The following is a 25,749-nucleotide window of genomic DNA, read 5'->3' as shown; positions in this document are numbered from 1 at the left end:
TTTTTTTTTAAATAAAATGTAGACATTGTGTTAGCATTTCGATTAAACGAGATGCATATGACCTTTAAAACGGTGAAAAAAAATGAAACCCGAAGAAATTTATTGGCAATCACGATTGACCCATATTTATAGATTTATAAATTTATAGATGACTATCTACTGGGTTTGCACTTGAAGTGAATTTTATAATTCCTTTTCGAAGCAAAATAGGATTCGAAATCAGTGTTAACAATAATGATCGTCTCAGAAATCCTTTTACGTAAATGATAGTTGTTCTTTCGTAAACTTTTCTCGTTCGAGCTTCTTCTTGGTGTAGTAATTTCCAGCCCAGCCTGTGCAGAGATCAACGGGCATCTTTAAGACGCGGAAACCCCTCGTTTAAACAAAAGTTCTGCAATCTGCGAGCTCGAGTCTCGCGCAATTGCAATTACCGAGATTCCATCCGACACTGTCGACGTGACGGACGGAATAATAACGCGGGGGAATTCGGATAGCGAGGACGGCGATCCCGCAGGCTTCGCGGCGTGTAGTGTAGTGTACTAGTGAATAGAAACAAACAGGTAAACGACAAAGCGTGATTCGATAGCAGGAGTCGCAAGCGGCATTCCCGAGTCTTCTCTTTCGCGCTGCTAAACGGCACGGCGTAGCCGAAGCGAGCGATCGCGTTGCAGATATCGCGCATGAATTAAGACTGGCATAATATTTCAACGAGTTTCCAGATTTCGACGCTACAAATATGCGAAAATAAATCTAGTCATGCGTGATCGTGTGTAATTTTGCGTGTCCACTCTCGGTTGAGATAAAATTAGATGTGATTTTTTTTTAACTCTTACTCTTTTTGAAATGTCTGCTTGTATCCGAATAAATATTTATAAGAATAATATTAATTAAAATTTGAAAAAAGAGAGAGAGAGAGAGAGAAATTATAATGAAATATATAAAGTACTCTCATCATAGTGAAATATGACTTAAATATAATACAAACTTTCTATTTTTTTAATACAGCTACATATAAAATGTTTAACGATAACTTTTTCACATGAAATACATTTTGAATTAGATTCAAACTCATTCAAACTTAGTTTTAATTATTTAGTTATTAGGAATAAAAATACTTATTGTAGCAAATGCATTTTTTCATATTTGCAGCATTTAAAATATGAGCTCAATGAAATTATACTGATTTTAATTTTTTTTTCGTGGTATCATTGATGAATCTACGTCTATCTATTCATCTGTCTATATTCTATAACGACAAAATTCACATTTTGTTATACATACAGTACTAAGAGAAAGCAGAAATATGGAAGAGGTAGAAATTAATAATGACGAAATATATAATTTTGTTCAGAAAGTATACAATTTTTTTTATTGTAATAAACAGTACGATATAATTTCATTTTGTATTTCTGAAAATGCATAAAATTCAAAATACGAATATAACAAACGGGATTTATAAAATTATATTTAATCTTACAGATTGATAGCGTAATGAGTTTTCCATGTTTCTACCTCCTCCTTTATCAATCGTTCCCATAAGCATTGAATTAAATTAATGGAGGTTTAATTGAGCCCCTATCAGTTTAGATCTGTTTTTATAAAAAAGATGTCTTTTTTTTTAATCCTCCGTGCATTTTAACTAGTGTTTATGCGAACGGTTTTACGACGGCGACAGAAATCACACTAAGCCGGTCGGTGTATTTTGCATACTCAGAACGGATTTTTAATTAATGATCAAAGCACCGGTGACGATATTTCCCTCGGCTACGGTGCCGATTACCATCGCAGACTTCGCAGCAACGAGACAACGAGCTACGACATTAAGAACGTCGCGTCTCATAAAGACCGTTTCGCGAGAATGACTTTTCGTCAAGAATATTTTCGTCCAGAACGTAATATTCATTATCGTGCTTCTTTTTTACTCTCTCCCATAGGGTCGATAAATGTCGTCGTTGTCGTCGTCGCTCGTTGCCGTTGCTGTTATCTGAGATTCGCGCGAAAGAGGCGCAAGCAGTTGATTGACAACGCAAGAAGAGCGAGAGGACAGATAGACGCAGCGAAAACAAGAGATGGAGAACAAAGGAGAAGAAGCCCAAGCGCATTCGCATAGTCGCATTTGTGTTACCGTATTGTATCCACGCAATACCATTAAAAAGGGCGGCCGCCGAATGACAGAAAGCTTTTATCAAGTCGCGTCCCACTCATTCACACATATTATCGTTAATGCGTCATCATCATCGTCATCATCGTCGTCATCATCGTCGTTGTCATCGTCATCGTCATCGTTGTCATCGTCATCACTGTCATCGTCATCATCGTCATCGTCATCATCGTCATTGTCATTGTTGTCAACGTCATTGCATAAGGTCTCATGCGCTTTCGACGGTCGCTCCGGTGTGGATACGTGAACGACTATATCGTCTATTCGCCGGACTATGTAATACCTATTGCGCAAAACGGGAAAAAGAGCCTGACCCATGAATGAATGGCTGAAACGAGTGGATGAGATTCTGAAAGAAAAGAACATCAATTCATTTCCTTAGAGCTACCGTCATTTTTCTCGTCTCCTCTCGTTTCCTCTACTTCACGCACGCGTTATTCCACGCATACGTATATCTACAAACGCATGAGATCGATTCACATCGATGTCAATTAGCGCTAACCCTGATTAGGCATATTTTACCTCCTCTATTCGGGCAAATGTCGTTAAAATTAACGCAAAGACGTGAGGTAAAAGCAGAATAATTTACGTTTTCAGATAAAGGAGACAATGGAGTGATATTCTAACGATAAAATTAGTAGTTATGGTATCTTAATTTAATTAATTTTGACAGCTTTCAACTAATTTTAATAAGGACAATAAAATATTCCGTGTTTGACCAGACCTTTCCACGGTCTCTCTGTGTTATAGACAAGATTATAAGTATCATAGAGTGTATAGCTGCCCCGCAATCTAGAGACAGCGAATCTCTAACTGGAATTATATTAAACAACTCGACTGCAGAATCGATCGATAGTCTTGGTTAACTAGTTAGAGCGATCGACAGCCCCGGTTAAGTAACGTATACGTAGCTAGAGAGTAAAATTGGTGGCTCACGATCAATGCTAACCGAGGTTGCTGGTTTTCTGCCCTTCAATTCGTAATGATAACGCGCGATCGATCGCCATTAGTAGGATCCTGTATCATAAGCTCATCAACTAAATTACTGTGAATATGAATTCGGCAACCAGATCAAAATGAAAGAGGGGGAGAGGGGAAGAGAGGCAGACAGTGAGAGAATGAGAGAAATATATATTCGCGCCTAGAAATTCAAGAGAGCGACGTTGGTGGGGCGAATAGAACGCGAGAGAATTCTTTTCCTTCTTCTTTTTATCTCCGACGAGGGTCACGACGTAGTCTATTGTCACCGTCGCGATTTCAACGCGAATTTTTGACATCGCATTTAAGAAACTACCTAGAAACGTAGTACCGAGGGGTTTACTATTTCGCAGAAAACAAGAAGAGACTCTCAAGAGACTCACCCGCTGATCGTCGCGATTTCGTGCTCGCGCTACTCTGAATGTTACAGCCCTGGGTATTGCACGGCTGGGTCGCGCTTAAGAGCGATATATCGAGCGGATTGGTCGTCACGTTTATGTTGGGCCTCTTCTGGCTTCGCCTGTGTTCGGTCGTGCCCTTCTCAAGCGCGTTTGTCTGAATCGAGTTGACTTTTCCGCTGGCCGTGTAATCGATCTGATATCCCGCCCTGGCGTTCTGCTTCTCCTGGGCGGCCACCAGATTTCGAATCGAGGAACGCGTATCGGCCGAATTGGGCTGGCCCGCGTCCACCGAGCCTCTCACGGGGGTGCTAAATACAAACGGGATTATATACGGTCTCGTCGCGATAACGCAAGTGGCAGCGACTGACGAATTCACAGCCGAACCGAAGATGTCCCCTAAATCTTCTCCAAACTTAGAATAAAATTTAGCCCGGTAGGTCAGTTCAGAAAATTTGTAGTTCGTAGCTTAGCCGTAAACTTTGTAACTCCAAGGGGAAAAGATAACAGAAGTAAAAGAGACATTGATTCCCTTAGGAAATCTCAGTCTTGCCCGAAGCAGAGCAGAGATAGAAATCTTTAATCTGGAAATTATTGCACAAAATAGCGATTTAAAATCGAAAAAAGAGAAATATAACTAACGGATTATATAGTTCAGTAGGCAATATATGTAATTTAGACAAAATTCGTTCATTCCTAAATTTTCTTAAAATTCTTTAATTTCAAGATAGGGGAGTCTTCCGGACATTTCACATAGCACCTTTTAGACATTTCAACGTTTTTGATTTTCTAAATTTCAATTAAATTACGTTGCATTGTAACATTGACATTTCTCATTCAAAATATAGGCCAGCTGAAGTTTTTCATAAAATCTATCTTACTGTTAGCGTAAAATCTACTTTCCACAGTGATGTCACTCGCTGCCACTCATTTAACCGCGTTTCACTGGAGTCGTCATTCACCGAATAGTCAGTTAAACTTACCTAAAGAAATCCGCGGCTCTGAGATCCGGAAGAGGCGGGGTTCTGCCGCTACCGCCGAAGGTAAACCTGGTCTCCTGATGCGTGGGGACCATGGGCGTGGGCGGCGGAAGAGTCGTCGTGCCCTCGGCGCCGTTATTTGCGTTGTGTCCCTGATTGATAGAGGAACCGGTGGTCGTCTTATTGTTACCGTCAGGTTGACCCGAATCGAGTCTCGAGCGCATACAGCGACCCGAGGGCCCGGCGACCTCGGTCCCATCGAAGGTGCAAAGCGGGGTCGTGGGCGTCGACGGAAGTGGTAACGGCGGGGTGGTTTGATTCGCCGGCGCCGCGACGGAGATCGGTGATGTAGGTGACGCCGGCGACGAGGTATGGCTGCCCCCGATCGTGTCATCGGGATGCCCCCGATGACCAGCGGGATGGATGGATGATTGTTGAGACGGGGCCGTAGCGGGAGGTGACATTTCGGCCGGTACGTCGATTAGATCGAAGCTGTCGTCTGGCTGCTCCCCGTCTGTCGTCGTTACCTATGAACGGAAAGAAGAAATCGTCCCAACACATTTACAGTTACAGTTGCTGATATTTTTAATTTCATGTAGAATATAGGTGTATATATAAGCGTATGAAATAATGTAATATATAAATATACGTGTAAAGTTCCTGCGATTGACAGCGATGACATTTCGCGTTCGAGACCCCGAAATAATTTTTCCTTACCGAAAATATATCGAGGCGTGAATAGCTCTTGAAGTATGAGTGATGAAAAATAAGTGAATAGATTTTGAGGAATAAATAAATCTTCAGAGATGTTAATAGATAAATAATAACGTTTTAATAGATTAATATTCAGTAGATTTTAACACATTGTTAATTTAAAATTTAATAAAAATATAGAATATTATAAAAATTAGGAAAAATTGCAAAAATTTTCTTGATATAGTCTTGTTTAAAAAATCGATTTTAAACTCATCAGAAAATCTCTCTTATCTTATTAAATTCAACACTGTACGAAATCTCACAAACTAAACTAATTTTCTCTTTCTTTTTTTCCCTTCTATTTTCTATATCAGGATATGTCAGATTTTCTGTATTTATTAAATTACTACCTCGCGTGCAAAGTTTAAGGTTTTCGCGTGGAATCAGATTATTTCCTTAAAGCACTTATCACTCGAGAAATTGATTGATGTATCCGAGTTTGTGGAAAGTAACGAAAGAATATCATCGAAACAGTTGGTAATCTAAAAGGATTGTTTGATATCTCAAATTGCTTCGGAAATGTTCGTTCGTTCGTTACTCCATGAATCCAGAGCATTAATCACTCCCTTCAGGTGTGCCCTACGAGGAAAAAACCCGGTTCTTGTAATTGTTCATTTAACTCGAGCATATTTGTTAATTCATTTAAAATTAATTTAAAGTACCATGCCACGAGCGAAAAAGTGTATATGACGAGGCTCGCACGTTGGCTTCACGCTTAACAGACTAAAATATGAATACTAAGCACGCAAAGGTACCCATTAAATCCCAACGCGAAGAACATATACTTTCCTCGGTACGGATTCGTTAAACAGCAAACATGGAAGCACGTTTCATCGATGTGTCGGTGCATAATTTACTAACTTTCTTCGGCACTGCGATGCAATATCGCGGGGCACGTGCGCTTCATCAATTAATATATCTAATTACTATTTAATATCGCACGTAATAATATTTAATGCTTATGAGACTCGTGACCGAAGCATGTATTTGACTTTAACACTGCTTCGTAAAAGCATGCAATGTAGTTCACTGCTACAATGTCAATATTAATAATATAATGATCAGCGTTCTACGTACATTCAAGTCTAATAGAGTTGCATAATAACGATATAAATAATATACATTTCGTAAATATAGATTGGTCAACTCAAGTCAAACTCAATTTCGCGACGATGCGCACGAATTTAACTTTAATCTCGAGTTTAATTTTGATTTTAATTTTGACTTTAATTTAGTTTTTAATAACGTTTATTGAAGTAATATTCGCCGTATACTTTCGGCGTGTGTGTGTGTACAAATCTTGCATTCTGTAGTATTTATACTGGCCACCCACGTCTCATCAAATTTGCACGTCTAGTCAAATTTGCACCGCCAACGCCGTTTGATAAAACGCGTCTAATTCACGCTTGTTATCCTACCTACCATGGTGAGCATGGTGTTGGCGCTGTCGGTGCTCGTGTTGATCGTGGTCTCGGACGCCGTGCTGGAGCCCATGACCACGACTTTCGGCACTGTGCGGCAGCTACGGCTGCCGCCGGCCGACTTGAAGTTAAACCGTCGGATCGCGGACGACAGAAGATCGCTGTCCCGCCCGCCGCCGCCGCCGCCGCCGCCGTCGGCTCCATGCTGTCCCCGCGATGGCTGCGACTGCGATGTATCCCCCGTGTCACCCGCGTTACTTCCCAAACTGCCACATCTGGCTGCCGACTCACGACTCCTCGAACACCCCTGCAACAGTTCGGATTTACGGATTCGCGCGCGTACGTCCCTCGTCGCTTGTCATCCGTCACGCGAAAATCAATTGGAGCGATTTGTTGGAATCCGCCGATATGAGAAAAAAGAATTTGAAGAGGAATCCTCTATTTCTTTCCATCACGATTCGCTTTGTTGGAGTTTATTTCAGTTAGTTTAAGGATGTTCTATAGGTACCGTCCCAACCAAAAGTATGCAGGAAATATTAAAAACTCTGATATATTAATTCTCCAGGGATCCAAAGACAAAAAAATGTATATAAATAGTTACGGAACATCTAATAGAATGTAAAAGACGTAGATTTAGTGACTGTAAATAACTGTTACTACTATTTTTTTTCAAAAAAAATTTTCAAAAAAAATTGTAAATCGTTTCAAATTTTGTTGCTATATTTTTGTTTGTTGATGATCTGCTTGTGTGTAAAATATTATTATATTGGTAACATTTTTTAATGTTTACACTTTTCTCTGTAAAACCCTTTGTAAAACGGATATTCAAGAATTGATAACTTTTTATCTAAATTGTGAATCAATGTGAAATTTGGCCTCGAACTTTGAAAGAGAATACACAATATGATATTAAATTTTCGTCAACTTCGTTACATTTTAACTAACTCTTTAGAACACCCTTGATTATTGGAGAATCAACGATCGTGAGCAGAACATATAAAATATAGAATAGTAAAGAAAATGAAGCTTAATCGAAGAATTGTTGCATTTTTCATGTGCGCTTACTTGGGACTTGTGTTCCGGGGTGGACGGTGGATTCGGTGTGCTCGGCAGCGAGCCCCCCGCAGGGGTACAGTGCCGCAGTCGCGCCAGGGCCGTGCGAAGCCCCTCCGTCACGAGGACCTTTTATTGCTTCCGATTTTTCGCCGCTACTCCTCGCGCCGCCTCCTTGTTCCTTCTCCTCACGTTCTCTTTACGATCCCTCAGCAGGGTACTCGAAATCCACCCACCGTCACTCGCCACGGGGACGATCGTCCGCGAGGAAGTCGAGAGATTCGCCAATCCGCTATCTCGTGCCGCTGATTGTGTCCCGCGCCACTTATCAACCACCACATTCACCATTGCACACTTCCTCCGCCCTTACAACCCTCCGATTCTCTTTACCCCGTTTATCTTCTTTCCCTTACCTAGACACAGAGTTGAGCAAAGTGTAATAAAATCAATCCACGAGTATTGATTGCCGAGTCGTTTAATTAATAATTATGATCATTAAACAATCAGGAGTCATAATTAATGGAAACGATTAAAGTTAAGATAATAATAGCAGATCACAATTAAGTCATTAGCCATTAATCAGAAAAAGGATAGGCTTATTGTTGATGTATTATAAATTAATAGAATATTTTTTAAAGATTGACTATTTTTAAATAAAATTTATATTCATTAGTTATAAATAACAAGTTTTTTAGTTGTACGTAGATAAAAGAGAGAACACATTAAAATTATTCTCAATATATGTAACTCTCATTTTAAATTTATATAAATAGTTTATATTGTTTTGATGAGTTTTTGTCATAGCTGCATATAAGAATAGTTTTTTGATGATGGCAATTATTACGCGCAGGAAAATATTTTTTATCGCGAAATATCAATGTACAATAAATAAGTCAATGATCTTTTATTTTGTAATTATCGAATAATTTATGATTATATATACATAGTTTTGATTAATAAGTGATCATTTTAATTGACAATTTACTAATGTATGATTATTTTAATCATAAATACACCCCCCATTAACACCTGTTTTAGCCGATTTTAGATCATTGTTTCCATTGAAATATTCATTAACTACGTGTCTTCTACCGTTTACGTTTTATTTATCGACGATGTGATAGAAGTACAGCGGGAAGTCGTTTGTTGTTTTATTCATCCATGGGATAATTAATCAACTACTAATCATCATAAAAATAATTACTTTTCAATACTGCCGAGAAAACTCCTCGATCGGGCCGTAGATAACGATCCCTCTCTGTGATTTAATGGCAGGCCTTGAACGAGAATTCGCGACGCATGGGACGAGCGAATATTAAAGCCTACACACCGAACGAAACACAAGAGTTCTTGCAATACCGTATCTGTAGTACGGTAAACACACGGTCCCATATTCGATGCGAGACAACGGCGAGCTGTCGTGGCAATTTTCATTTTAGATTCACATCAGTTACCGTACACGCGACTCGACGCGACGTTATAGTATTTATCATACCGAAAGCAGCAGCTGCAAAAAGTTTCTATTAACGAGCTCTCGCAATGACGTGCCTTGAATAAAGTAAACACCGAAGTCGCGTGCATGGTGAATAGTAATTTAAATTCGATCCGTGATTCTCTGAGATTTTTTTCCGTGAAACTTCGTCGTCTAAAATTACTTCGAATTAATATACTTTGCCATGTAGCTTCCGGCGATGTTTCCGGTGATTTTTTTTAGAATTTATTAAAATATAGTACTTTTAGTATGATTTTTATTAATACTTGTGTACAATAATCAATGCCGAGTATAAAAAATGATGGCAATTAAAACAGTCGATATAAATATTAATACATAAATTAGTAAGCGTAAAAGCAAAATTTTCCCATGACGATTCATATATTTTTTCACATTTTTTAAATCTTTATTTATATAATATCTTCAAAGCAAAAGCTAAACAGAACTTTATCTAATTTTTAATAGCTCTCAAATATATTTGTCAAAATAGTATTGTTATTTATTGATTGACATTAAAGAGGATCTTGTTATTTTGAAATATATTTCAACTTTGTTTATCTCAGTAATAGTTTTTATCTGTACATAATTCTAACCTAACTAAATAAACGACCCATAGAACGCGATGAGATTTTATCATTCTATATAAAAATATGGACGTTATACGATTACGTTTAACAAGTGAAGAGATCGTAAAGTTAGTTTTTTGCACCGAACTCGGGACGCTGTCATTTACCGTGCAGTACTTAAGCTGTCCCGTGAACTTCCTCTATTACCTTATATATCACCCGTCAATCTCTCGGTCGTACACGTAGCCCTGTTACTCTGTTGCAAAATATTCTTGTGCTCCCGAAGCATCGTCACTCTCTCTCTCTCCCTTTTCGTAAAATTCCGAACGTCTGTAAAAGGAGCACAAAGGGGCCAGGTGAGGCGAGGCGAGAGACGAGGGGACGAACAGAAGGATACAAAGGGCAGGGCCGTTTGTACTTTACGTATACGTATGCTTTACGTAAGTCTCGCTTCGATGAGTTCGAATTTTAGTTTAATTTCGATTCAGTCCCACTTATATACCCACGTTTGACGATCGAAAATCTCGAGGGGACGAACTCTCGAGCGCGCGCGTGCGATGACGCGTGCCTCGGGGGAAAAAAAATTGCGCTCGTAAATCAGGCGTGGTAGAACGTATTACGCTCATAAATTGGGCGGGAAAGACATATCTGTTAACCCTCTATTGAGAATGGAGAACTAAGGTATCCGCAAATTTGTGCTCGAAGTGAAGGAGTATCGATTCTGCACCCAATTTTCGAAATCACGGTTGGATTTATTGCTATTACGTCTCTTCGTTAAAGCATCTCTCTAGCATCTCTTCATATTTGCATCGGAACAAGATTTAACAAGGAAGCGGCACGTATGTAAATGCAAATATATATAAGTTTAATCCCCCCCCCCCCCGGCCCCCTCCAAATCGTAGATAGTTTTGGTTTTGACAGGGTAATTTGCAACAGTTTCATATTTTTGCAAACCCGCGAAACGAAGGACATGTATACAAAAATAAACATATAATTTTACAAAGCTTTGTACAAGACTGCACGCAGATTGGTTATTACGTTGGGCAATGTTTGGCTGTGGCAGCGTCGAAGGAAAAACAAAACACTCACTATTTCATTGTAACAATATGGAAACCACTTTGACATGAAGTTTCGAAAATCTATAGCCGAGATTTACGACCGGCTATTGTTTTGTAAAAGCTTTTTTTAACTGTCGACAGAATCCCGAATCGTTTATTGTATCAAAATCCAGCGGAAAAAAAAGATGCTACGCGAACGCGCGGCTTCAATCCGCCGTGCAATCCTATTTTCGGTCCAATCGTCGAAATTATTTCGCGCCACAACGAATTAACCCCCGTGTTAACTATTTTATAGAGCTGACGGGCCGCGCTATATTTTCTCGTCGATGTTCGGCTTTGTATTCGCCGGAGCCTAAATCGGATACGCGTTAAATACACCTAACGTGAAAAGCACGGAAATATTTTCAGCACCATTTGTCATATAAACGGTGAATTAGCTTTTCCGGATATTACGGCCGCATGGAGTGCGATGCCGTGTACACGGGCACACGTACCCGCACCACCTACACAGTCGCACGTCCTTCCCCACGTCCCGTCCGAGTAAACGCATCGATTAATTATAATACGGCCGCAAGTTTCTCTGAAAACGCTTCTCCGACGATGACGGATTTCTCATCGGCTAAGCCTGTTTCGCGTCGCGTAGCGCGATAAACACATGGCCTGAAATGAAGTCGTTAGTTGAACGGGACGGAAAGAGGGGAAGTGCAATATATATAAACATATCGTATAATATAATGCAAATGATATGTGATATGTCTGAAACACGTTAATTATATAGAATCGACCGCAAATTGGTAAAGAAACTCGCAAATGAAAAGTAAGCTGAAACTCCGAGCTATAAATATTGTAAATCCCCATATTGTAATTTTGCTAATATTGAAATAGCGTACGGGCTTATATTCGCATTTCATTAACATATATAATTATTCGAATCTACGTAAAAGCGACTATGCAATATTGTCCTCCAATGATTTTAAATTATCGCAGATAGGTTTCATATCGAATAATGACGGGAATATAGAACAAAGTTTTTAATTGAATTTCATAATATTTTTTAATAATGCGCGAATCCATTTTATTGTTCTTCCTTTATAAGGCTTCTTTACGCCGCGTCAACAGTCTATATATCACAATTACCGTGACAGCATATATATTCATTACTGGCAATATTTTCCAATAATAAAATTTATCATCGTTTTTATAATTTTAAAAGCGTGACTATAAACTCTTCGTCGTAATTTAAAAATAAAAATTAATCGATCTTTTAGGCTGTAATTTTGCATTGTAATTAGCTTTTAAATGACTGCGAGTTTGGAAAAATATTATGAAAGTGTATGTTATTCCAATTGAACTCGTTATTGTTGAAAGTAGAATTTCATGGAAGAGGGGCGAATATAACGTTAACCATTACACATGAGTAGATTCGGTACTCGTAGATATCTGATTCTATTTTCGACCTTGTTGATCGAACGGGTTTCGATGTGCCAGCATACTCGCCGGAAGCGACTCGGTTCATTTTTCAAATGTGAACTTTCCTCGCTCGAGCGCTCTCGTGATATGATGGTTCGATTTCGCCGGATGGCGGCCTACACGAGAGCACGTCGAACGTGACAAATCTGATAGCAATTAACTTCCGTAGGTGGCGACGATTAATCGGTGGATTAATATCGGAACTGATCGTTTGTGCGACGAAAATTACATCGCGATAGAATATCTCTCGGAGCTGCGAGTGATGGAAGTCGAGTGATTAGGTCGCCGGGTGGTAAGGGCGAATTTAGGAGGCTTAGGGGTTCCAAGAGACGTAACTCGCTCGGATTGACGTGGGAATTTCGATTAACTTTGCGAAAATCTAACTGGACACCGCATATGCACTGGTACGATGTAATGTAAACGAAACTATTCCTTTATTTAATTAACTGCAATGGTAATTCATGCAACTCTCTAAATAGTTTGATTGTATTTCACATCTATTTCAATATGATAAATCAGTATTGCAGCATTGGTCACACCGCTGCACGCTGACCGCAACAGCATCCAATTTGAAGGCGTATATGTAATTGACGTGACCTTTTCAAATTGTAGAAGATTTTTCCAAGCTATTATATATTAAACAGTGTGTAGGCAGTATTAATTGTTTTTTAGCAGAATTGCCTTAAAAGTTAATTAATTTTTAGTTCTTTCACTCTTAATTGTGATTAATTAAGATAATTTCAAGCAAGTTCTAAATTTCTAGAAAATAACTTTTAACAAAATCTGTCTAAGAAATTAAAATAAATATATATGACTATGGATTGATATATTACTATAAATATGGAAATTAATACAAACATAAAATAGTAAATATAAATGTGAATATAAGTTATCCTAAAAGATTAATATAAAGCTTCTTCCAGATATTGAGACAAAACAACAAAATATTTGAATAAAAATTTGATAAAAGCTTATTGAATTGATTTAAAAAGTAGAAACACGCTTAGTGGTTAAATTTAAGTGGTTAAATATCAATAGGAAATTAATTTTCATAAATTTTTAATATTATGCGATATCGGTTTTTGTGAGTTTATATACAATAAATATTATACATAAACTAGTTGTAGATATATATAAAAATAATAAAATGTATTACATTATAATATTAATATAATAATAATACTAATGATCATAATAAATTAATAAAACCTATTAATTACTACAATGAATTAGTACCACAATTTGAGTATAGCACAGTCGGAACCTAAACTAGCGTTTATATTGCATATCGATAAATCTGCCACTAGTTAGGGGGCAATAACGGGGATGAAAGTGTGCAAGAGAAGTTACGACGACGAATAGGGGGGTAGGTCGAGATGATGCAAGATATGGTACGAGGGAACGTAGGCCGATCGACCTGGTTAACCTACATAAAGAGAGGAAGAGAGAAGGAGGAGGATAGGGTGCCTCTTTCCCTTCGTGCCCCCCTTCGTTCCCAACTGTTCAACGTTCTCACGTCACAAAGAAGAAACTTTATCCGATTCTCTCTCTCTCTCTCCCTTCCCTTCTCTGGATAATCTCTATCTCTTTCCATCGGCCAGAGAGACCAGGTGGAAAACTCGGTGCACGGATGGTGCCGACGACTTGGACGATCAAGTGTTTTCGCTACGTTGCACCGAGGTAACGCGAGGCGATTCTTCTCACGAGAAGAAGCGTGATGCTCCAACGGGATGATTGGCACCCAGGAAAAGTGAAGATTTCTCATTAACACGGTGTGTTACGGATCGAGAATTGAAATTGATACAATCGCGCTTCAGATCGTGTTGTTGGAGACACGAAAATGATCTCTACGTTTGTTCGTATGTATAATAATAGGATCGTGACGACGTAGGCGTGATATGATTCATTTTTTCTTTGTTTTTATAACACGAGATGTAAATTTGTTGAAATTAAATCGGTTTTAATTCATTTCTCATATGCTAGACAGTAATATGTCATGTTAAATTACATACATGACAATGTAAATTTAAAGTTGTAATGTCAACGTGAATTAAGCTTGACTTCAGTAATTTTCTGCAACTTTTCAAATTGTAGCGTAGAGTTATTATTTGTAATGTAAACAGAAGAGAAAAAAATTTACTCAGCCGAGTCTAATTTTAAAGAATATTACTATAGCCATTAAACGGCGTTTTGATACACGTTGGTTAAAATTAAGCGAAGAATTCACAGCGTAAGTAGAATAAGTCAACGATATGTAGGGCTCATTTTGTATGCGCGAGTCCATATTTAAAACAAAACGTTGCAATGATAGACTTAGCTCATTCTTCTTCGGCGAGCCTCTCAAACTTTTCAATTTATCTCTTTTCCATCCCTCTAGCTCTATTGTCTCTAGAACTTTAACTCCCAGTTAATTTTAACTAACTTGAATTTATCGAAAGGGTGCTAAAGGTTAAAAATTGCCACGATAAGTCACAGTTTCTTCGCACTGAATGTTCGAACATTCTCATTTGACGTAATACATGTGGATTGTGGCATACGGCATATATAAAATACTGCAGTGCAAAAGAACTATCTCGTTAATTGGCCACCCGGCAATACGCAGTAGCCACGCATGCCTCCGCGAGTCGGTGATTCGTTATCATCGAAACGGGTCACGGTTTCGATGTTCTTTCACACGCTTCGATTCTCGCGCGCCCGACAGATGAGTCGTTTGCCACGACCTCCGTTCCCGTTTGCCTATCATCGAAACGTAAATACGGCACAACCCCCAATAATCCGAATTCATCGGAGGTCGGAATTCTTTTCCGAATATAGAGCTTGTTTTACGCCCACACGGACTAGGTATGTACGTGCCTAGGTTCCATAATTTCGAGGGGTAGATGAGAATGGAGATTAGCAAAACCATCTTGTTTCTAATGCTAAATATAACACATCATTTCTTTATCTTAATCTGAAATTCATACCAGGGCAGATCTCAGATGACATTTGAATTGCTCAAATATTCCCAAGATAGGTTCTGCATAATAGCTCGAGAAAATCTATCGCGACCCAAGTTGAATAGTTGAATGGTTTAACTGATCCACATCATGCGTCAACCGATACATAATTTGCGGGACGTTTTCCGAAAATTTTGTTTACGGCGAGTGTGAAAAGTATTTCTCTAATATCCGTCGAACAAATGAAAATGTTTAAATTAAAGTTTCAATTTACGATGTATATCATAGTGTGAATGGTGAAAGGTGGAGGTACGAGATACAATTGTAAATATTTCGTGACAGTTCTCATATGTCTAACTGACAGAGAATTTATAGCGAGATTAAAAAGACATGTAGACGGACTAACACCATGATAAGTTGTATACAAATGAAAGTCAATTCTTGATATTTGACTCGCGTGACATTTACTTGCAGGCAGCTTGCATGTAACTTTAAAAGTGACAGAGAGATTATATAAGTTTGCAGTATTCACAATGAAAAATGCACGCTATATTTCACAGATGCTACGATGTCACAGTTCTCTCTCTCTCTCTCTCTCTCTCTCTCTCTCTCTCTCTCTTGCGCGCGCGCGCACACGTTCTTTCTCTTTGGGAACATATTATAAAAATATTACAGGTACTAAAAATCGTAAAATATATCGGATATTTTTCTTCCGTTTTAAATATTGACATTTTCGCTCATTATAAGTATTACTTCGCTTAATAATATATTTTTTGCATATTTTCGCTCATACATTTAAGTATCGGAATTCAGCAATTCAAACGCCTTGAATACCACGGTCCACGAATATACGCTCGCTGCTAATTAATTCAGGTTATAGAGGTTGTAGGATGTTACGTTGGACGGTTGCGCTATGGTTTGAAGTTCAAATGCATTTAATCGCATTGCGACGGGAGAGAATGAGAGTAAGAGACAAGCTTAGTAGAGAAGAATATCTATTAGAGGGAAGAGAGTCAAGAGAGCAAGGAAGAGAAATGTATATTAGAGAATGAGCGGGAATTAAGGGAGATATTTATCGGACAGGAAACAGAGGCGACGGAGATATTATTATGTTCTGCGAGGAGAGTCCTTTTCGAGCGTCAAACAGAAATGCATTGCATATAAATTGGACGTCAAATGCGTTTGCATTAAAGCAAGTATAATCGAGAGCAAATAGAAAAGCGAAAGAGAGAAAAGGGGAGAGAAAAGAATATAGAAAAGGGGAAAGAGAAAAGAAGTGAAGAAAAGATATGCGTCAGATTTGATTAATCGAATTAATCAAATGGATTGTTTTAAAAGTACGTTAAATCGAAACTCATACATTCTGACATATACATCTGGTCTCTTTTTCATTATTTTCCTATCGTTATTTTCCTAATAAGGTTAAAATTGATAACGACAATGTTGATCGATCGATCAAAATTGACCTTCCTTTGTGTTCAAATTTCTATTCAAATATCTAAAACGCTCATTCAAACGGTATGCATAATTTATGAATGAACATTGTAAACACAAATTTATAGCAAAATCATTAAAAAATAAGTTTTTTTTCTTCTTCTAATCTTCAGGAAATAGATTTTTGGTATATATCTTAAGAATTATTTGTGAAAATTAAAATATATCTATTAAGTATTTATATATTTATATGCATTTATTAGGACGTTAAAAAGTGACATTTTTAACAATGCTTTCAAAGTCGATAAGAAGAGGGTTAATTCGAGAATAATTGTAACATCGGGGAGTAAAACATCGCATCGTTTTCCAATGACTGTTTCTTTCGCGATTATTTAATGCTATATATTATAGCTCTGAAATTCATTGGATTCTCATTATTGAAAAATATTCCCATGTCGCATTTATAAAATATGATTTTGATTTTGCGCGCCTTTGCCAGACGAGCGATTCCATTTCATACATTACGAAGTTTTCGTTCGGCTTTGACGTTTCTGAAAGTCGCCCAATTCAATCGGGAGCGGACGAGAATTGCGCGCATTGCCGATCCATCCGTCTAAATGCATACCTATATAAGTTCGCAAGATTATTCGACTGTCGGGCGAAAGGTTATCGGATCCCTTCGAGACACGCCGAACACGTACGGATGCGTCTATACGGGCGGGATTCTCACTTCGAGTTTGAAAGAAATTGGACGTCCGGTCTGGAGTTTCCGGCTATAGAGAAAGGGGCGATCGTGTCGAAGCTGAAATTCGGCTTCGGCCGAGAGACTGCCCAGGCACGTCTCGCATCATCGTCCCGACTCCCGACCTACATTCGATCGGCCACCGCGTTCGACAACAAGCTGCTCACGCGGTTAGTAACCGGGAATTGAAACCGATGTAACCGCGGCGAGAGGTCAATTTTCGAAACTGCGGGAATTTAGCTTTAGGATTTCGTTCCTCGCGGTCCAATTGTCATGAATGAGCATTAGGATTGTTTTTTTTATGCGTTTAGCTTCGGAAATCCCCCATTATCTGGATCCCCTTCCGCCCGAGACAATGGGAAAAAAGGTAGAAATATGAGATTCCTATAACGTAGCGTTGACCCAATTTACTGGTACTAATTAAAACGGGTGATCTATATAATTTATGTCACTTAGCAGTACCATAAATATAATTTACATTTTTATCTAGACATCTCTTCAACAGAGTGCACTGCAAATCCAAGTGTTTTATTTTTACACGCATAAACGTCTAAAAATGACATATTTGACTCAAGTTCTTTTTACATGTTTCTTGCATGTTATCGTTTAATCGTATTAAAAGTTATATCGTGTTAAATGACGTGATTTAAAACGGCAAGAGAAACATGTATAAGGAGACCTTTAACTACAATAACACTCTTGGATCTGCAACAATATACAGACGTAAGTTATATTGGTCATCACACATGCGTGGAGATTTTCCGGAAAGGATTAAAATGTCCTACGAGACATCACGGTGCGGCAGCTTTTCTTTTCTCCTCGTTCATCTTATATTCCTACCTTTTCTACCAGTTTTCAATCCAGTTCTTAACAAACGCGTCGATCCGTCGCGACGGCCGAGAGACGTCATTCGCGGCATGTTGCGATGCATCTCCTCGATGCATACGTCGGACGGTGGCACCGACCGGTTCGCGACACCGTCGCCAGCGACGAGGGGAATGCGCTGACCCGTTCTCGCCTTCACGACGTCACAGCTCACCGGAAACAACAACCCTCACCCTCGTCGCGGTGCCTCCGCGAGGCGGACCGCGTGTCTCTCTCGACACCTCCGCGGCCGCACGCTTCGCGCGTCGCTCCGCGTCGAATGTCGAATCGCGCGCGATTCACGCGATCGCGCGTCTTCCCTCGTCCGCGCGGCGGGCTCGAGAAATTGAAATTTCACCCCGAAGCTCCCCCGTCGAGTCTCGACGAGTCTCCCTCGGAGGGCTGGAGAACGCGAGCGAGGTTTGTCCGCGATGAACCGCGCGCGGAGCGTTGGTCGCGAACGGTAACGAGCGTTCACACGGGACGCGCGCGCGCGAGCGCGCGTACGTGTATACACGTGTACACGGGGATTTATGCACATGCACATGCACATGCACATGCACGAGCGCGAGGGTGTCTGCTAAACGCTCGTGCGGCTATTAGGACGGGGGGTGCGACACGCGAAACGATCGTCGGATCCGTGACGCGCGGGCTTGCACGCAATACCTAAAAGCTTTCCTCAGAAAAAAACGATACTGAGAGACTGAGAGAGGGAGAGTGGAACACCTCCCGCTCTCGCGCTTCACGTATGACTGTCGCATCGCGGTATACAGCAGCAACGGTAACGATGCGCAGGAGCGTGCGAACGCCTGCGCTTCGCAACCTCCACCACCTTCCGTCTCTTCCTCCTCGCGGGTTAAAGTTAAACCCCTCGCTGTTGTTGTTGCTGCCTCCGCCCCGTTGCCACCGTCTCACTCTCTCTCACTCTCTCTCGTTCTCGCGCGTACCCCCTTCGGTCGATTCGCTGTTTCGATTTTGCGTCCTAATATCTCGCCGTCAGATAAGGGGTAATCGCGATCGGGAGGAAAGGGGTTACGCGTGGACGATAAAACGCTGGCCGTTCCACGTCCCACATTAACGTGCCCTCTTAACGATGAGCGGAGAGACAGTGGTTGATCCCGGCACTATCCGCTTTAATTCTTAAACGGGAGAAGACACAATGACCGATTTCGATAGGTATACTTATGCAATTTCAATCTTATACAATTAATTCTTCGATCGATTCCCGGTCTGTAGTAGCGTCAAAAGCGGCAGTTTCACCGGCGATTTATAGAAAAAATAAGTTTCTAAATCAAGGAGAGGGTTAATTAATAAAAAATACTTCCAATTTGGCTTTCAAAGTATTCCCGATTAAATCTCATAAATGACAACAAAAAAGATTAAAGTAGATATTCCGATTCGTTACTAAATCTGAATCGTGTTAGAATATTCAACGACATGAGCAAAAATTAAACAACATTTTGTCGGCGTCACATAAGTGCAAATAACCAAACGTGACAGGTGCTGGAAAAGTGAAAAGTGCATTTCCAATTAAGTATCTCTTTAAAAAAACCGTTTGGAGATACAATTCGCGCACGAACAGTTATGTTGCCAGTAGAGATTTATTTTTAATGTAACGAGTACTCTCGTTTAGCGTTTTTTATTTTAGACGCAACGAGTTTTGAGACGAAAAGCTCGCGAGCATCGCATTCAGGTGCAAGTTAGCTGTACTGATTTCGTACTATCATCTATCGACAGCGAAGCTGTATTTGGGGTAAAGGTGACTGACCGAAGTTTAGAACAACCTCCGTCTTTAGCCAGACGCAGCGTGGAAATGTGGGACGTAAATCACATAAAACGAAATGCGTATTTTGTTATTTGGTGTGTATCCCATACGGATACGCGCCCGTGCCTGTGTGTGGGTAGGAAAAATCAACACGAAAGACGTGAATATTTCACGAGTTTGTTTGTGGGTCAGCGATAAATTGGCGTAATTACGCGAAGGGGGGGGGGAGGGGGAAGCCGAAAAATGTAAAGTGGCAATTAAAGTTCTGCGACGTTTCACTAACCAGCGTCTAACAAAATATTCATGAGTTAATATATCTTGAAACAAATGAAAAACGTATCGCATCAAGTAGAATCATTTTCGCATTCCTTCGTGCGGAAAAAAAGTATGAAAGCTTATTTCACGGACCTGCCAGAGAACGTGTTTTGTTCCCTTTATGCTTTTATGAAAGCCTTCGCGAAAGCCGTCCAAACACCTGTACGTTACGCGCAATATTTTCTTCTTTCAATATTTTCTGCGTATAAGCCGGGGGATGACATTCAGTAGCGGATTTTACAATAGCTGTACACCACGTGCGCGCGCGTCAAACAATTGACTAAATAAAACAATTTATTTAGCAAAGCATTGTGTGGGAAAGATATCATTTAACAACAATTATATCCGTATAATTGTTATTTTTTCTGTAACACAATATAGTCTATATTCTTCTCTTCAGATATATGTAATCTACCGATTGCACAAGAGCATATAATTTACTCGTTATAATAATTAAAGATAAAATGTTAAAGACGAGACCGTCTCTCTACGGTTTAATTTTCATATAATACGAATTCTTTTGCCCAACGATTTCTTGCACCCGGCTAATGCTCGACATTCCTTAAATCCGCCATTGATGCACGGCACTATAGTGCCGTGCTGTATCGGTAGCGTAATGTTCAGGATATTAGGTATTATAATGTCTCTGAGGGATTCTTAACATCGACCGCGTATAATTACCCGCTCGGTCGATAGACCACCGATATTCCTCCTTTCGTGCGCGCGACCCCTTACTTATATTTTTTTTCCGTCTACCGTGTCGATCATGCGTGCCTCGCGTATGGCAAAATACGATCGACCGGCTAATTAACCAGCTGAGATACCACGGGCGGTGTTCTGCGAGCGCAATCGCCGCTCTTTTCATCGAGAAATACACCCTATAAGCTTAATATACATCCCCGATAGTCGCAGAAAGCTCTCCCGCAAGTCTTCTCGTCGCCTTACGTCGATCGTCTCGATACCGTGTTTACAACAGCATTTTCCGACGGAATACACAATTATCTCGGACTTAGCTCACTCAGATCGAGTACAGCGATCGCGCGCTGGTTTATCTCTGGATCGTTTCTCGTAGAAATTATTTCAGCCTGTTACGCTCCCGACTCCCGACTTACGATCGAAGAGCAAGGAAAATCGACTTCGGAAGTGTTTGTAGGAACCGCAATCGATGAGACGAACTCGGAGTCTTCCCGAGGCCGATTATAAGCCTCGATATATATGGATTTAATGGAATAGATTAAATGGATCAGAGAAAGAGAGAGAATGTGTGTGTGAGAGAGAGAGAGTTTGCAGCTTTTAAAGTTAATAGACGATCGTTATCTGTAAGATTACGAGTCAGAGTAGTGTATGTGTAGAGTAAAACATTGTGAATGATAAGTTCTTTCAAGGCACTTAGCATAAAAAAGCAAATACATAAAGAAGAAAGATAAATAACAGAAGAGACAGCAGATAAAAAGAGAGAAAAATTCCAGCAATTATTAAAAGACAATCATTAAAGGTAATCATTATTACAGATGATGTTATCAGAGTGTGCAAATAAAAATTATGTATAAATAAAGCATTGCAACAGAATTAGTGTTCGTCAGTAAACATATGGTATATCACAATTAATTACATGGACGTGAATTATTAGGGCTAACAATAACGTAAGGGGGAGACAATCTAGAGATACATAGGTTGCACCGCTGATGTATTAATAGCATCGGGTGTGTTAACACATGTAAGTTTCCCCGCTCGAAGGTTAATCGACTTTGTTGCTTGAGCGACGACTTAATGGCCGCGATCGGCTCGTCTTACGATCTCGATCGGTTCGGCACCCGCTCGAAGGGAGGAGAAGTTTCGCTGCGTTAGCAGCAAATTATTGAGCTTCGCCGGCAAACACTCGCGACGTTTGCGCAGATGCGCGATGTTCTTACCAAGCGCGAGGGAGAGCTTGTGCCGTTCACCCCGTGACGGCGGTTCTGCCCTACATCGGCCGCGCGCTGTTTTGATCCGCCGCTCGATGCGTCGAAAAGTACGCGTCGACTCGCGAAATGTGCGCGCGACCCACATTCAATTCGCGAGATTGAAAAAGTCCTTAATTAAATACACGTGAGATTTCCCGGTGCATTTCCTTGTTATTCTTCCGTAATATGATATGACTATTTTTAATTGATTCACAGCCCACGCGGTGTGCGCATTGATTACGATTAAATATATATTTATTGCACAATTGAGAGGATTGTAAATTACCGCTAAATCTGCAAGGTGGCTATTTCTGGAAAATGAATATCGCCAAATCATCCTCCACCGAATATAGTCTTATAATTAGTATCACAAAACGATTGAGGTATGTTAAACCGTTAAAGGTCGGCGTCGACTATGTCGATCATCGTGCCAATATCTATAATTCGTTAAATTTCTCTATTAATTTTCTCAATGTTAATTAACGTAGTAGAAGGTTAATTTGGATCGTATATTTGGTTTAATAATTTTAATTGGTAAAAGAGTTCGTGTTAACTTATATCGGCATAAATTACTAAAAAAAAAAGAACGAAATTTCAAAGAGACGAATGTTATTTATACGGTTTAAGGATTAGCTTCGTATTCCGAAGGATACTTTGTTTCAACGAAAATAAGATTATGATGATAAATTAATAAAAAATTAAAATAAAAAGAATCAAGGCTGTGATCTTTCTATTACAAAGAAATCATTCTTAAAAAGAAAGAAATATTCAAGTTTCTCTCAAAATTGAAATTATTTGAACCATATAGTATTAATTAAGGATTGGGTTAATAATTATTTATACGATTTATGTAGTTTATCACGACATATCGTAATATAAGAAACAATGAAGAGGTAATTAACCTTTAGAGGCCGGGAAAAGGACTTGAAGACTTTTTTTTTTTACTATTTTTCCCTTATTCAACACACAAATTTTGCCTGAAAACATCAAATAGCTTGTGTTTTTTGGGTCGATCTTTCGACCACCCCCGGCCTCTAAAGGTTAAATAAAATATACATATCGCATACTTACAAAAGTAAAGTTTTATCGTTTTCCAATATTAATACATCAATATGCGTGTGAATAATAAATGAATCGTTGGTTTGGAAAAGATCGTGAACCAGGAATCTTATTGCATTTTGAAATCGAAAAAAATCGTTTGACGTTTGATTTTTGTGGCTTTCAGTACGTAATGTTTGTAACCTATGAATTACCTTCTTAGTTGTATTACAGATAAATCAATATTGCTAATTAGCTCCATGTCTTTTTCGAGATCACTGATTCAATTGCGTAACAAAGTTAATGCACACGTGCATGCAATATTCCCGTTACCTTGACCGTTAGTTAAAGTTCAAACTCGAGCAGTAAATCGTTATAAATGTGACGCTTCTCGTTTCTTCGCAAAACTGCACGGTTACCTTGCTGCAAGATGGTCTTTAGGAGACTGCAGTCTTTTCTTCTAACTGCATCGTCGTGCATCGACGTAATACAATCCTACCTGTCGGAATTGTTCGGAGCGAGTCGAATCGTATTACTTTTCAGTTACTCCATTCGTTACCGTTGCTACGCCCGTAATTCAAATCTGAAGAAAGTGCTGCATTTACTACGAAGCACTCTCGGTTTAATTAACGAGATAACAGCGACAGTACGTTTTTTATATACGATCGCCACGTGAATGTTTACGTATTAAAAAGCTTCAGCTGCAAACACGGTCGGTTTTATAACCGCGGTTTTATTAACCGCAGCTGTTACAATTGCAACAATTGCAATTAGCTGTGTACCAATTGCAACAGTTAGACGATCGCTCGAAACATCGTGACGGTCATGTATTCCCGGCTCGCGATAAGCGTGCCACCCGATTGCTCGAAACAAGGAAAGTGTCACCGTGCTATCCGAGTAATTACGGGCCGGCAGCAGTGACAGCTTAGCTTAATTAACCGCGGTAATTCCCTTTTCTAATGCGAACTGCAATATAGACTGCAGCTAATAATATGCATAACGTCTCATCTCCACTTTAATGAGAATCTTTAATGAAATGAATGTTGGGGTAACATTTTCGAGGGAAAAAAATCTTGTTTTATAAAGATACCTTTTAACGCTGCAAAATAAAAATCCTCACCTCAGTCAAGTTTCTTCAAGTTGCCCTTATTTCGAAAGCCTACTCTTCTGTTCAACACGATATAGATTGTAGCTGATAATACACATAGCGTTACATTTTCACATTTTTAATGAGAATCTTTAATGAATTTAATATCGGTGGTGATAAAGAATGTGAAGAAAAGTCTCGATTTATTTTTTATTACGAAGATAACGCTGCAAAATAAAAATCCTCACCGATCAAATTTCTCCAAAACCCCCCTCCCGTCGAGGGAAATTTCACGTTAAGCCGAGATATTTAACATTTGGTGACAACGATGATTGCGGTTATGCTAAATCTTTAAATTATAGCAAGGGAAAAGGTCGCTCCCACGTTCACGTCAAAACGGCTGGGATTTTGCGTGACACGTGTGAGTCTAACGAACCGTAAATTCGAATAACTGGCGCGGAGGAGGGTGACAAAAAAAAAAAGAAACAAAAAATAAGAGGAAGATATATATCGGACGGAATGGAATAGCGAACGCGCGCGGTGTTCTCGGTTCTCCGGAAGATGGAACTTACGGGTTAGCCGATGCGATGGACGTGCGGATGGACGGTACACACACATATGTCACATGTCCGGGATCATTTCGAACGGGCGGACGATTGGGGCGATGACCGCGTTTTCTTCGACAGGTCGCACCTTACGTTCGAAGCGTCGAAGCGCATCACACATCCGGCCGGCCCCGAACCGCGCGAGGGTTGATTGACCGCCGGTGGCACAGAGAGCGCAGTGCACTATCGATTATACGTCTGGTAGCGGCAGCACGTGGTGCCTGCCTTCGACTAGGCCAGTGTGCGCGCGGCCCTACGCCCTATCGCGCGGGGGGCACCAGCCGTTCGCTCGGCGCATGTTTATCGGTGCTTTTACGGGGCCGATAAGGATCCCGCCGCCGCACCGCGCCGCGCCGCGAGGCGTTCGCGTTCGAGGAACAACCGCGTCCCGAGACGAGACGCTGCACTGCCGCGGCTGTCAGCCGCACATCCCGGGGGGCATGTCCCGCAGAATTCCGTATTTTCCGCCGGTGGCGATATTTCGAAATATCGCCGCTGCGGTGCTTTAAATCGTGGAAAATTATCACCGTTGATAATCGTGGAGTCAAGGGATGGAATTCCTTTATATAGCCCATCTTTTCTTTTCTCTCTTTCTTATATCGTTATTTACATTTTGTACAATCCTTTTTTTTTTAATAAATAAGACACAAATATCATTAATGTTATAAAAATATGCTGTTGGGCGAA

At 40.0% G+C, this 25,749-nt stretch overlaps 1 protein-coding gene across 9 annotated transcripts in view; it reads right to left on the bottom strand.

Annotated features, from left to right (window-relative positions):
- LOC139769840 (uncharacterized) overlaps nt 1-25,248 on the bottom strand; it is a 43,148-nt gene extending 17,900 nt beyond the window's left edge. For 2 of the 9 annotated variants that reach the window (XM_071701269.1, XM_071701277.1), the window contains exons 1-7: nt 18,976-19,050; nt 10,013-10,135; nt 7,760-8,160; nt 6,696-7,001; nt 4,521-5,044; nt 3,523-3,848; nt 2,445-2,510 (exon numbers count right to left, since the gene is read on the bottom strand). In XM_071701269.1, the coding sequence (XP_071557370.1) occupies nt 2,445-2,510; nt 3,523-3,848; nt 4,521-5,044; nt 6,696-6,767 (988 nt within the window). In that variant the 5' untranslated portion in view covers nt 6,768-7,001; nt 7,760-8,160; nt 10,013-10,135; nt 18,976-19,050. Of the gene's footprint in view, nt 1-2,444; nt 2,511-3,522; nt 3,849-4,520; nt 5,045-6,695; nt 7,002-7,759; nt 8,161-8,951; nt 9,070-10,012; nt 10,136-17,328; nt 18,265-18,285; nt 19,051-25,029 lie in introns of those variants that run through there. The other 7 variants (XM_071701271.1, XM_071701270.1, XM_071701272.1 and 4 more) reach the window with 7 other exon arrangements.
- Nucleotides 25,249-25,749: the final 501 nt, after the last annotated feature.

Source organism: Temnothorax nylanderi, unplaced genomic scaffold (assembly GCF_030848795.1).
Source record: "Temnothorax nylanderi isolate EJ_2023f unplaced genomic scaffold, tnyl_v1.0 TNYL_tig0025_pilon, whole genome shotgun sequence".
Classification (NCBI taxonomy): domain Eukaryota; kingdom Metazoa; phylum Arthropoda; class Insecta; order Hymenoptera; family Formicidae; genus Temnothorax; species Temnothorax nylanderi.
This window is presented reverse-complemented; position numbering and strand designations above follow the sequence as displayed.